The sequence below is a fragment of the Corvus kubaryi genome, unplaced genomic scaffold (genome assembly GCF_017639235.1).
Source record: "Corvus kubaryi isolate FWS band 111438036 unplaced genomic scaffold, C.kubaryi_AGA036_p1.0 37394, whole genome shotgun sequence".
Lineage (NCBI taxonomy): Eukaryota > Metazoa > Chordata > Aves > Passeriformes > Corvidae > Corvus > Corvus kubaryi.
The window spans coordinates 14,251,689-14,266,166 of NW_024581133.1; the positions used below are offsets into that span (position 1 = coordinate 14,251,689).

At 39.9% G+C, this 14,478-nt stretch overlaps 1 protein-coding gene across 3 annotated transcripts in view; it reads left to right on the forward strand.

Annotated features, from left to right (window-relative positions):
- CHRFAM7A (CHRNA7 (exons 5-10) and FAM7A (exons A-E) fusion) overlaps positions 1 to 14,478 on the forward strand; it is a 38,148-nt gene that overhangs the window by 7,303 nt on the left and 16,367 nt on the right. For 2 of the 3 annotated variants that reach the window (XM_042038971.1, XM_042038970.1), the window contains exon 3: positions 11,808 to 11,852. The exons of the other annotated variant lie outside the window; for it this stretch is intronic. In XM_042038971.1, the coding sequence (XP_041894905.1) occupies positions 11,808 to 11,852 (45 nt within the window). The remainder of the gene's footprint in view (positions 1 to 11,807; positions 11,853 to 14,478) is intronic. 3 annotated transcript variants of the gene reach the window in all.

Genomic DNA, 14,478 nt, shown 5'->3' on the forward strand with positions numbered 1-14,478 from the left:
ACTAGAACAACAGAACCTACAAAGTCACATTATCTAGTAATTATTAGTAGTCCTCACTAATCAGCTAATGAAACAAAATCACAGTGCAAGATCTAATTTCTGGGAGTCAGATCTGGCTAATACTTGGTCTTACACAAAGCTTTTAATTCACAGATGTTTGGGACTGAAATGAATATATTCCTTGTAATATTCAGAGTTGTTCCTCTTTTTAAAAAAGACTGTCACGTTCAAATACTAGACAATACAGGATGTCACTATTTAATACACAAGTTCATATCTTTTGTTTTGACCAGTATGGATCAGCTTGTTATGGTCTGTGGTAATTTGTATGAAAAGATTGAAAGTCCTGTATTTTTCTTCATAAATGTTCTTGTTCTTGGCTAGTGAAGCTCCACTGACCTGCACTCGCCAAGGATGTGGCTCCCTAAAGTACAAGTGCTTGATGAGCTTTTGCAGCCCTGTGTGCCTGGTAAATGGTTTCCCTGTTGCCATGTTCCTGGGAGAGCCATGGCCTCAGCCCCAGCCGAGGAGGAGCCCTGTCCCTGTGTGTGTGGCTTGGTCTCTGCTTGCACAGACCAATTACACGCTCCATAAACGTGCTGCTCCTTGGGAAAGCCTCTTCTGCTGTGCGCAGAAAGATGGGAGCTGTCTGGGTTCCTCCTGGGTTTGATTTGCCTCTGACTGCAGTGTCAACATGTCAACATGAAGGGAGTTCAAATACAGGTGGCTGCCCCTGCTGAACCCATTTCCTTTCTGGAAAGGCTTCTGGAAGTGCTGTGGGAGGATGCTGTGGGCTGGGTGATTTATGTGGGGAAAAGCAACTCCCAGGTAACCATCACGGCCTCAGCCCCACTCCTGTAGTGTGATCTGTGTGAGTCTACAAGTTGGCAGGAATGTGCTGCAGCAATCTTGGGGATGATGGCAAGGGAAGGCAGGAAGTGCTGCTAAAGCAAGGTGGTATTTCTGTTTCTGTTCTCTGTCTCTGCTCAGGGCTGCATTCTCAGAGGCCCACGGATACAGTGTCTGCTTTTCTCTCAGCAAAGCACATGCTATCAAGTTTCCAGTCATTTACAAATCTAATATTGCTGACAGCAGTTGAACAAAGTATTGTCAATGTATTGGAAGCAAACAATTCTATATCTATGAACAGAATATTAACATAAAAACATTCAAATGTTAATTATTTCAAATTTAGATGATACAGATGTGAATTCTTCAGTTTCTCCTGAACTCTTCACCGTATTTGCCTGAATAGACTACTAAACAATCCAACTGTTCCCAATCTAAATATATCTGTGAGTTACAAAAATGGAAAAGAAAGATTAAAAAAAAAAAGATCTCACAATGGGTCGGCAGTGGGGAGCCTATTTGTACAAGCACTTATATAGAAAAAGAAATCTTTTAAAATTCACTTAGAATTTTAATTACTTAAATAATTTACTGTGTTAGCCAATTTATTTTTAATTTATTCAAAATTAAAAGATTTATTTTCCAAGAATAACCAAAAGCAGCCTGAAGTAAATGTCTATTCAGATTTAACCTTCACTTGTGCTTGCATTTTCATGCCTGTTACTGCAACTAGAATTTGATTTGTAAAAAGAAAAGGCTGGTAACCCTGGCTTCAACAACAGCTAACTGTGAAGCACTAAGAGCATGGCATGAAGCCATGCTGCTGCTCACTGGCAGCAAGATAAGAATATGATATTCATCCAGTTCATCTCTCCCAAATCATCTGGTAGTGATGTGAAGCCACATTTGCCTGGTTTATAATCTTGTCTCCTCATTCCTTGTGTGCTCCTCATAAAAAACTACCCTGAAGGGAAGATGATCAATAACCATGTGCAGAGTTGGGGGACCCATGCACATGTTTAATTATACAGCACTGCTACTTTGAACTTTTATTGGCTTTTGTTGCGTTCCGTCAGGAGTGTTTGCACATTTCTGTGCTTAGCATCCCCTTAATTACTCTCAGTAACTACACAAGTGTTCTGGTTTAGGGTTTGAGAGGAAGGAAGGAAGGAAGGAAGCCTCTTACCCACCATCTCCAAAACTAAATGCAAGATTGAGGACAGAAAAAGTAATGAGCACTGGCAGAGCTCAAGAAATTCAGATGAGCATTTTTATGGATTTTGGAGAGCTCACTCCATCTCTGTCCCCACAGACAGAAATAATCTTTTCACAGAGGAGAATTTGCTCTTTTGTGTTGCGGAAAAAGCAGCCTGAAGGACCGTGTAGGTGTTCTGACATTTCAGTCGATGCTTGCTGCATTTGTGAAAAAACAGAGATGTGGTTGATTTCCATCAAAGTATTCCTTTCAGCTAAGCTCACAGTTTCTCAGTGCCTTTGTAAGTGATCCTCTACAGGCATATAAGAGAATTGGGGACAGTATGGATTTTCATGGAAAGCAGGAAAGGAAGACCCTTAAAAGAGGACTCTCAAATGTGTCTATCAGAGGACATAGGGTAAGGAATAACTAGAACCTCTGTAATACGATTCATCTTCTCGAATTATTGAAGCCTCTTAGCAATACTTCTGTGTCAAGAGTTGCAGAGACATTCAGCAGGATAAGCAATGTGTTTTGTACTCTGCCCTTCCCAGGAAGTTTTTTAATTGCCATGGTGATGTCTGTGCTGTATCCTAGATTGAACAGAGAGCCCAAGACATTGAAGATAATGGGTAGTGTTACATACCACAGGAATTTTGGAGCAACTCCTTCTTGCTTAATTTTCCTGTACTTGGAAGGATGGAGGTAGGATGTAGTATAGTTAGAGAGACTCTCTGGAATGAGTAATAGCACTGTGCTGTCTGATCCTCTGAAGCTGGCTTTACATATGTCCATTTGTCGTGCACAGAGCTATTTCTCGTGATTGTGTACGATACCTCTGTCTCTGTGGCTCTGGTGTTCCTCAAAGGTTTCAGCTGATGCTAACTCATGGAAAATGTGCTCTGGTCAGGTGTGGAAATTTTTGTTGCTGTCACTTCACAAAAATAGGATAGATGAACGCCAGCAGCAGGCTGGTGCTGGAGCTGTGTGCTCCGATCACACACAGGGAGAGGAAGAGACAGCTTTGGGTTCAGCTCTTTTTTCTCCCATAACTTTCTCTTCTCTCCTTGAAGAAATCACACACACTTTCCTTCAACTTTAGTCTGCTGGTACATTCAAGTGAAATAACCTGACCTTTCAATTTCGGTGTTCAAAGGCTTTGATTCCCTCTGGTTTTAACACTATGTAATGAGTGGGGCTATGGGGGCTCTATTGTTTGATCTTATCTTGTGGAATGGTTGGTAGTTCCCAAATTCCGTGTTCAGAACTGACATGCCTGTCTGTGTCAGACTGGCAATGGTAATCAGCACCTAGAGCCTATTTCAGGGTTCAGTCCTCTCAACAGAAGTCTGCTACAAAATATACTGGAATCAAGACTTATTTGTAAATAAAGCAACAGAACACAGTTATTACTTTGCATGTTTGCAATAAATTTAACTGCACTTTAAACTCTATGCTGTATTCAAAATTTGAACTGAGTGAAACCTACAACTAATCATGGAAATTCATAACGTAACTTGAAAAATACAACTTGCTCTTCAAAAATATATTTTTCACACAAGGTATGCTGATGTATGTGATTAGTTATGCTGTACTCTGCTCATTTTGTATGTCTTATCCCTGCTTGTCTTTGCAAAGATGAAAGTGTTCATATCTAAATACAATCTCTTGTTAACAATGATGTACTGAAAAAAAAAAAAAAGAAGACAGACTGCTGTTACAATTACATCCCCATGGTAACAAAAATGGTACATCATGAGGCTCTTACACATATTTATAATCTCAGCTTCTTTTTCCTGGAACTCTGTGAAAGCCACTTCTCCAGCCCACTGCCAGGACAAAGCCCTGGTGCAGCCAATGGCAGCACAACTCAGACCTAATAGAGCATATCTGGAACACAAAGACTTTCCTACATCCTAAGAAGGCTCCTCACACAGATGGTGTGCTCAGAGTTAAGGTCACTCTTTTATGCTCTTTCTGCAGCAGCTTTTTGCTGTGATGGATTTGCATCCATCTGGGGAGACCTGTGTATGGTCTGAGTAAACTGCCTTTCTTTTAAAGCAATATAAAGTAATTGGGGAGAAAGCAAATGCTTTTTGCAAAAGCATGTAAGACACGTTGGTGTGGAGAAAATGCTGGCCTTTTTCAGACACAAACAGCACAAGTTATAAAAAAAAAAAGGCAAAACAAATAACCCCCCTCAGAGTTCACCCGAATTAGGTTAAGCAAAGTAATCTGACTCTTTATCTCATACTCCAAACTCAACCTTAACCCAGGTAAAATTCAAATTGTAGTTTTCTAATTTTTAAGAAAAAAAAGAGATATTAAAAAAGCCAAAAATGAACATCTACTCCTATCCTCCTATCCCAGCAGCACAGAGTGCTCTAGTAATATTTTAGCATTTTAACTTCAGAAACCTTTCAACTTCCACAGAACTTTAGCTTGAAGCAGAAGCATACTTGTCTGTTGTATTCAGGTTTACTTCCTCACTGTTTTGTTTCACTCTGTGTACACCTGAACAGTGCATGGGACAGAGGAACTCCAGGCTTCAATACCTGTGCAGAACAGATACCTGAAAATCCCTGTTTTTTTCAGACTTCCACATAGGTCAAACTCTACAGTTACTAAGTCTGAATTGTAACTGTGTGTAAGCTCATAGTAAACCTTGTATTAAATCTGTGCTGGCACAAGTGTTAAAGACAGACCAGAACTGTAAACTAGAGCACCTGTCCACCACTCTCACCTGGAGGTTTCCTTTCCTCCTCTTCCATTCTCTACCTCCCAGCTGCTGGATGCTCTTCCTCAGGAGTGTGGCCTAGTGACTTGCAGACCATCCTACTGCAGTTTCTATCCCATGGAAACAGGAGCTCGCTGTGGCTCAAGCACAGCCTCTGCACCCCCTGTCCCAGGACCCCCTGCATCCAGCACCACAGGCTGCTTTCCATCCACACTGAGCTCACACTGGCCTGCTCAGCCTGGCCCTTCTCTTGGTAGAAGTGAAACCAGCCCAAACCAGGAAAATGCTAAAGATTTAGGGGACTTCAATAAACTTTACTCACTGTATCACAAATTAATGTGAGGAAGAGGTGTCCCTAGAGGGAAACTCTGCCTGTTTCCCAAATATAACACTTAAGTATCACAGTTAGCCCCAGAATAGCCATTTATTGCCTTGTTCCTCATTAAATTTACAGTCCAAAGTCAACTTTCTTAAAAAATCAAAATGGGTAATGGCAGCAATCTGTTCCATCTGTGTTATCTCTATCAACAAACCTCCACTTTTCCCAGTCAGGAGCAATTCTCCTGAGCCATTTTTTATTTCAAAGACCTCCAGCATGCAGACTGTATGAAGAGCCATTCATATGCCATCCATCACAAGTCTAATAAACCTAAGAGCTCAGTGGAAGAGAAGTTATCAAATTTCATTTTAATTAACTACTCACATTTTGGTTGGCCTTTATAGTTTAATTCTTTGATTAAAAAAAGCTAGAAAAAATTAAATCAAAGATCAAGAAGCACACCAAGTAATGAAGACATTTTCAGGCTGGGTTTTGGAGACTTCACTATAAAACTCACCTTAATGCTACAGGAGATACTTAACTAAATCCTGAGCACAGCTGCAATTATCTCTAAAGGTCTGAAGGAGCCAGAGTCTGAGTTAGCAGGTGGCAAGAGTCAGACAGGTATCATCCTAGCTGTTAAGGTACCTCAGGCTAAATTTGCTTTGCAGTGGAAGGTGGAAAAGAAGGTGATGTCCTAAAAATTTTCAACTTTCACTAACATCACTAATTAGGGGCTGAGTATAAAATAATGAGGACCAACTTTTCAGGAGATTCTTTGCACCAACAGAATCAGGGCAAATTAGCCGCTGATGTGAAGGGAGTGGCCCTCGTTTAACATTAACACCCCAAGGCCAGGTCATGCAGAACTGGCACAACATCCTGACTGTGCTGTTCAACTCCGGCTGAACAACAGTTTGCAACAGTTGCTCTAGTTTTGAAGGAGCCTGGCTTTCCCAGCAGGAGGCTCTAACACTACAAGATTAAGTCATAAATGCCAGAGCTCTGCTTTTATACAAAACTGTCACTGGTATGGCAAAAGTCAGAACAACAAATAAAAATGTGTGTTTAAGTTTGAAATGGTCTCAAAAAATGCTGTGCAACAGTGAAAATTTATATTTTTCACTTCTGACATTTTATGGAATAATTTTCTGTCTTTTGCACCTATTTTTAAGAAATCAGAAACATTCTGTGGTCTGTTCCTGATGTTGAGTCTCACATGCTGGACCATGGAATATTATTAATATTATTTATGCAGTGGGAATAACTGTTTACACAGCATTTTCTGCATAATTTGAAATATGTGCTGTAAGCTCAGTCAAAATAATTTTACTGTATAAAAAGGTCTATTGCTGACCACTGGAGAAGTGAAGGGTTATTGCACTGGCCTATTTCTTTCATGGTGAAAGGGAAGTCAGGTAGGGAAGAGGCATCAGGAATTCCAAACTTTTATCTCACAAATCATGTACACTGACTTTTTCTTCATCTTTATACTGCTTGAACAACCTGTTTCACATTGACAACTCTTTGTTTGGCTTTTTATTCCTATACAAATCTCCCCAAAATTCTTAATTCCCTCTACTACATTCTTCAAGATCAAGACTGGCTGCAGCTCCAGCCCACACCTATGGGTGATCAGGGGTAGTCCTTGGCCAGCAGTTGCAGTCTTCATTTCAGTGTCCCTGCAGAAGCACCAGGATGGCTTTTTTAAGTAAGTGATTTTTATCCTCACCACTGAGATAGCAAAATTCAATTTTGCCAGCATGACTAAGAAGCCTTGAGCCACCTTTAATAGAAAAGTTTAGCTTTAACCTCAGCACATGAGGAGAGTATATTTGCAATGGACCCCCAGGGTGACTTTGTGTGGGAAGACTGAGAGGTCACTTTGGTGCTCTCAGGGCTGCAGGTGGGGGAATATGGAGACACTCCTCTGGACTCTCCTGCAGGTTGGCCACACAGGGTGCTGCTGTGCACCAGCACCATGGGCAGGGATGGGAAGTGCAGCCCTTTCACTTCTCTCCATAACTTCTGAGGATCTTGGATTCATCCTGTCATTCTGGCTGCCTGAAGTATGGACATAAGGACATCTTTTGTCACCCGGCCATTTTATGAGTGCTTAACTCACCCTGTAGCCCATCCTCTCAGTACTAATTCTGTAGGAATTCAGGCTTTTTCAGCTGATACAGTTTAGTGAGCTCAGTGCATGACCTTGAAAGAACAGGAAGAAAACCCCAAGCAAAAGTTAAACATAACAGGATTGTAAATGATGGGGGGGAAATGTCATTAGGCACAGGTAATTTGACATTGTGGATCAGAAGATGTTGAGAATGTTTAATGAACAAGTGCTGAGACAGTAAGAGCTAATGAACTGACTAACCTGCTGGTTTCAGTAGGATGACATTCAAGCACACAAAAGTGAAAATCAGTAAAGAAAGTGTCTTACATGTCTCTCACTGGCTGTCAGGGTGTTGTTAACTTCAGACTACAGTTAGTAGCTTCAGTTTTGCTAGAGGGTAACAATCAGGAACATAGCATTCTGCTGTAACAAGTGATGTCTTAAAATGTTCTTACAAAGTCTTTATTAAGATTCAAAGTAATGGAAGCCCAGTTCAAAGAGCCATAACTTCATCTATAACTTAGGTGAGGTTCAACCATGTAAACATAAAGAATCTAAATTTGAAGTGCAGAAATTACAGCTCATAGATTTTAGTCAGGAGATCACCTTATGCTAGTCCCCTGGGAATTATGTGTTTCTTGCTAGATGCTGCACATCACTGCATGCCACTCTCTCGGCATGCAGTTTTATTTCAGTTATTTTTCCCGTTGCAGTTGCTGCATAGCTTTTCTAATGTGGATGCTGCATGTGCTGAAATCCATTTGAAAGGACACATGTCCTTACCAAGTTTATAGTGTCCAGGCTTACACCCTTCACAGAGCATTGTCAAGTTTCTATCTCTTCTTTTATATATTCTGATGAACACAGGGTAAGGGAAGGATAATTTGAGACTCTCGTAACTGTGTTTCCAAAGGTGATCAGTCTGATGGATTGTATAAATTGAAAAAACAGACAATAGCAGGAGTGGGAACTGAAAAAATGGAGACAGTGCAATTTCCTTCAAAGACCTGTAGAAATTATTACCTCTACCTTCAAAAATGAATGAAGGACCATTCAAGTCTCCCGATGTCAGCTACTTTCCCTTCATTAACTGCACTGCCACAAAATACATGACAAACAGCGCAGTAGCAATTTGCCATCTGTCCTCTCAGATCCTGACTGTAGTTATGGATAGAGTAGGCCAAAGCAGCCTCCCACCCACCTCCCACTGTGCCAAGGAAACCTAACTCTCCATTAGCAGGGCTACTTGGCCAGTACTGTCTGAACAGCAAGTATCCTAAAGCAGCTGGCGTGGGGGAAAAACCACACCAATCCAAGTGTGATACGGTGTCTGGTCTCATTCTCTGTTGGGAAGGTTCTCCAACACCTCAGATAATATTGTGAAGCCATTTTTCTTTCTTCCTTTATAGTAGAAAGGGTTTTTAATAGGAGCAACCTTGTTTTTTGTTTTCAAAACACATGAAGTGTTCTCTAAGTGTATACAAAATGAAGTGACAAAAACTGGTGAAGTCCTATGAAGCATTTCAAGCCCACCCATCATCTTATGGGGAGGTAGTGCACAACTCTGATGAGAAGAGTGTTAATGTAGTTTGCTGTGAAGAATTTAAAACAGTGTCCAAAAAACTCTCCTAAGCAGGGAGAAACCCTGCAGGATGTCTCCTGTCACCAGCTTTACCTGGGGATACAGAGAGTGACAAGCCCTCTAAAATAAGAATCTTTCTGCTAGTGATGGGTGAGTCAATCCAGTAATGACTAAAATGTTGGAAATTGTTTGCTCCAATAAACAGTATTAAAAACCCAAAACACTGCTATAAACCAAGCCTCAGCAGGCAATAAAGTTTTTATAGGTGAGGAGCAATGGTAGGATTTATGATTCAAACATGGATGGAACCTTAAATATAGCGATCCAAGTGGAAATTACTTAGTTCATATGTAACCCTCTTTCAGGCTCTAAATGCTTCAAATAACAGAAAGAAACACCATGAAAACAGCATGGGCCATCTTCATGCAGGGGTTGTCTTCACAGTACAAGTTACATTTGAGTCAGTGCTCTCAGAATAGCCTCTTTGAGCTAGGTTTGAGTGAAAGATCACACTTCAGAATAACTCTCGGCTTTCAGAATATGCTTGCAGAGTGTCCTGCATGCCAACCTGTGATGGCTCTGCCATGTGCCTGGCAGTGGCAGGCAGCTGAATCATCCTGCCAGCAGCACAGCTGGTTTAAAAGTCTGCTGTCCCCCTCAGCTCTGCTACTTTGAGTGCTCAGTGGTGGCTCTCTAGCCTGGGTCTGTGATCTGCACTGATAGTAGGGCTCCCTCCTGCTACTCCTAAAGTAGTTCATGTGCCTGTGCTGTGGGCTCAGGCTCTCCCAGCACATCCCTGTGGCACAGCATCAGCTTAAGCACCAGCAACACTCTGGCTTCAGTGCAATCTCTGGCTGCTGAAAAGGACTTTTTGAAAAATCACTAATTTAAAGCTGAGGCCATTCAAGTGTAGAAAGATATCACACTGGGAATAAAATGAGAGTTTAACTCAGGATTTAACCATGCAGGAGTACATGCCATTCAGCTAATAGTCCTGAAACAGGCTTCTCACAACACAATGGATTCCGAATTGCTCTGCACCTTTGAGTTGCCAGTTATGCCTGTGCAGAGAAACCACATAGCAGTGGTGCTCTCAGCTTTGCTCAGGGGCTGAGCTGGGACATTGCTTTATAGGAACTTGTCATGTTCACCTGGGACAGCACACAGAGCTCTGAGAAAATACTATCAAACTTTGGAGGATAAGTTATCATTGGCAGTAATTACATCTCACCTAAAATTGGCTATGATTAATAGAAACATGTAGGTTTTACATGTCCTTAATTGGCAACACTTCTCAATAGCCTTTAGTTCATGATGATGTGAATGATCTCTTAAGGATTGTTTCTTCATTCATGAATTAAATATCCCATGCAAACTACTTTTGTTGTGCTCTAACACTATAAGCAGGTTGTTGAGAGAGGTTCCAAATTAATGTTTATGTGGCTAGAGAATAACAGCTACTATTGTAAATTAATTACTGCTTTGGCTGGCTGACATCTTCAGCAATGCCTTCACCATGCAAATTCAGTGGAGCTTAATAATGGATTTCTGAAACCAAATGGTTAGAGACCTGTTTCCGCAGGATGCCATTTAAATTAGTTGTTCACTTGAGATAGTTTTGAAAAAGGTTCATGGAGGTGATGAAGCAGAAAATAGAGAGGAAAAGTACTGAATGACTAGCTGTGGTCTGTGATTATTTATATTTTTTATTTTACTTTTTGTTTTAAAGCAAGGTAGGAGTGTGCATTTGGGGGTGGACTTTATTCAGGAACATTGGTGACCTTTATCTAAAATCTTTCTATTTGTTTGTATGTTGTACATTTAGTTGTGATTATACACAACCTAGTAACATTGTCATACATTTACTGATGCTGCTCCTCAAAAGGCTTCTCTTGTTTTAAAAATGCCATTGTCCCTTGCAGGGTATTTGATTTTGCATGCTATGTAACTTCCTACTATTGTGCTGATCTAAAATGGCTGCAATGAAAGGTCTCTCAGGAGTTCTTCTTGGTTAGTAGTTCACAAAACAAGAGCAGAAGAGGAAAAATATTGACCTTTAGTAAAGTGTATTATTTTAAAAAGGGTTTTTTTATTGTATCAAATGTGATTAGACATTTTTGGCCATTTTTTGGCATTTAGGAACAACATTTAAGTTCAAGAGTGACAGATGTAAGTTGAGGTCTACACCTATGAACAACTCTGCCAGTTGAGGCTGTACAGGTGACTGAATTTCCTATGACACTTAGACTGTAAATCGAGCTTTGACTGGTGTTGGGACAGGGATTGTGTGCTCAGATTGGAAAATGTGGAATGCTGACTGGATACATACTATATTCCATTAGCTTCACACAACCCAGGTGGATACTGCTACGGTACCTCCACAGAAAAAGGTCACGGATATTTTCCTGTGTCTGAGAAGTAAAGAAACTCTAGAACTTTAGCATTAAGATGCCTACTCTGTCACCTGAACTTACATCAAATAGTCACAGAAGTCCAGGGGAAAGGCCTTAAAAAAATAATAATATTCTGCCCTGACAAGAGTTTTCTGGTAAAGCTGATGCAACGCTTTTTTGTATAGTTCTGCTGACATGAGTGGTGCTACTTGTCTGTTAAGAAGCTCCTCAGAATGGCCTCAACACCCATTGTCTGAGCTTAGCCACACTTTGCTCATTATTTTTTCTACTGTCTGCATATGTCCAGTGGATAAGGTTAATTACTGAGAGGGCTGCTCCTACGAAAGGTGATACAGGCAGCCCCTGCTTTAATCTGCCTTGCCTTTGGAGATTCTTTATTGAAGAAGGGCCCCAGGGAAGAGTATGGCAGAAGGATACCCCCAGGAAACAGTTTGACTGACTGTGGTAATACGAATTGAAATTAAAAAGTAGCTGTGAAAACTTCTGTTGCAATAAGTAAGTGGCAACAATTCTCATTGCTTTGAAAGGTACTTTAGCACAACTGGCTATTTTATAATAGTCAATTGCATTTTACTGGTATTATCCTTCTTTCCAGGATGAAAAGAATCAAGTATTAACAACAAATATCTGGCTACAAATGGTAAGTTTAGAAACTATGTTTGGTTTTCTGTTCAGTCTTAGAGTTTAATCTGGTGAGGGGTTTGAATTTTAGAAAACTTTCAGGTCTGTAAAAAAAATGAGTTGACTCCTTCTTCCATGTCAGATTTTCTTTCCTACCATTACATACCACAGCAGAGAACTTTGTCCTCATTAACTCATGGCCAGCATTGCTGGGCAGTAGTTAATTTTCAATCACTTTTTAATAAATGGAACAGATAATAGACTGTTCAAGAACTTTATGAGACTATTTTGAAATTGTTTTCTCTGAAAGGTTACATTATGACTTAGAATTAACAAGGTGCTTCTTAGCATGCTAACTCCTGTGGAGTCCTAATGCATCCACAAACATTTCCACGATAAGTTTGTCATAAGCTCTGCGAAGACAGGGTGACATGGAGTTTTCTCCATCTATAGCAGCATGGATGAGAATTTGCCATTAATTGAATTCCCATCAGTATTACAGAAACGGAACTGTTTGGTTTAAGTAAAGGTTTACAGAAGATTTTTATTATCCCAGACAATCATGCTGCTTCTGCAGAAACTTTATACCTTTCAGTTTCTTTTACCAGCTCATTCAGTTTAAATGCATTATTTTTTCTTTTACTGTAACATTTTCGGTAGAGCACCTCACTTGCACTGATGTAGGCCCTAGGAAACAAATGAAAGACTATTCCGATGACCTGTAAGGATAGCATGGCTGTTCCATTTATACACAAGGAAAATCTGACATGGAAGAAGCAGTCAACTCATGCCGTTTTACAGGCCTGTTGTACAGCAAGATTAAAACTGTCAAATATAATATGCTTTTGGCTTTTAGCTACAATGATTATAGTTGCTATGATTTCTTACCAGGAAAAGAGACAACAATTCTTACTCAAGAGGCTATAATTTATTTTCCTTCTCTTTTATCTCACATCATCCTTATCTTTTTTGAGATTGTCTTTTTTCCCCCTAAGAAAATCATTGATTATATTATACATTCTGTATTTCTTTTGATTTATTCACCTGAGCATATACTGGATATAGAGCACGTTAAGACTGCAATGAGCAGCTCACTTGGTTACTACAAAAAAAGTAGCCACTCATCATGGCCTGTGTACACATAAAATAAGTGTTTGCATATTAACTTCCTATTATTGGTGTTCTAGACAGATTCGAAGCATGCTTAAGGCTAACATATGTCATTTTATTATTCTAAATGATCTAAATAAGTTTTTCCCTGAAATCCCTCTCCACTGAATTCCTTGATATATATGTGTGTATAATCAGCAATCTATCTTAAATACATTTTATGTAATCATCACCAAAATACTTAAATACAAAAAATAACCTGGGAGAAAGGGGAATATAAATCTAGTATTTATACATGCAGACTATTTCATCTGGCCACTATCTCCATGGCAATACTGCTCAGCATCAAAAATCTAAAACTTGATCTAAGTTACAGCAGGAGCCTTGCCTGGTCACACAGGTTGGTACTAACCTAAGCACCCTGAGCTCTTTGCTATTTTAATCCAAATTAAAGGTGCTTCAGCTACAGTAGCTCTAAAGTTAAAGCAAAATGAAGCAGCTCATGCCCTGCTGGATGGGTGAGCACTTTGTACACAAGGCTAACAGAGCAACCGTAAAATCTGCTTAACATTATCTCTAATCCAGACTTGAATATTAAGTTTTCTATTGCCCTTGAATTGTCTTTACGTCACTCAGCATCACCCTGTGCTACAGTGTAGTGGCCATGGTAACTCCTAACGTAAGTTGGGATAGGAAATGATTGGGTATGTTGATATCCAGGATGCATTCAGCTGGCAGTGAGTGCAGCTGCTCTGGCAGCTTCTGAGAGTGAGTCACCCAAAGCCACGAGAGCCACGGCTTTCAATGCCTCAGACCCACACAGCTTATTTGCTTACATTGCTGGCCTTTGGGAAAAACAGATGTATCTTGTCGCCTCAGGACTTCTACATTACACAAAGTGTTAAAAAAATACAGTGACATGTGTCTACGAGGAAGTCCATGTAAAACAGTTTACTGGGAAAATGTATGTAAAATTTCTGATAAAAGATGAGAAGCAGTTGATCAGCTTACAGAAGCTGTGTATAGATGAACACATGTATCTTAACTAGAAAACTGTAAAAACAAAAACTATGAACAGAGCCAAATAATTGAAGATTTCCATAAAAAACTATTATCAGTAAGGCAAAAGGAAAAAGCAGTGCATGACTCAGATCTTTTGTCCAGTTTTGCTACAAACTCATTGTAAAAAATAAATGAGATAAATATAGAAGCACAGACCAAGAATAAGTATAGTAAACACTTTACAAAAGCTGCATGATGAATGCTATTAGTTGTGTTGAATGCATCAAAATGGTAATTTATGCTGTTGTAAAGGTACAAGAATGTATTTGAATACCAGCAGCATGCAGCTAACTGGGGACTTACTTGGTGTTATCAAACTAAAACTTGCCTATGACAGTAATGCAAGGAATTACATAGACCAGTTTGATGCGAATACCCTATGAGAATGACCATAACATTTACCTCCACAATACTCACTGGCAATTTATCCTGACCTTAATGTCGATCAAACATTTTCACAAGGACCACTAGAC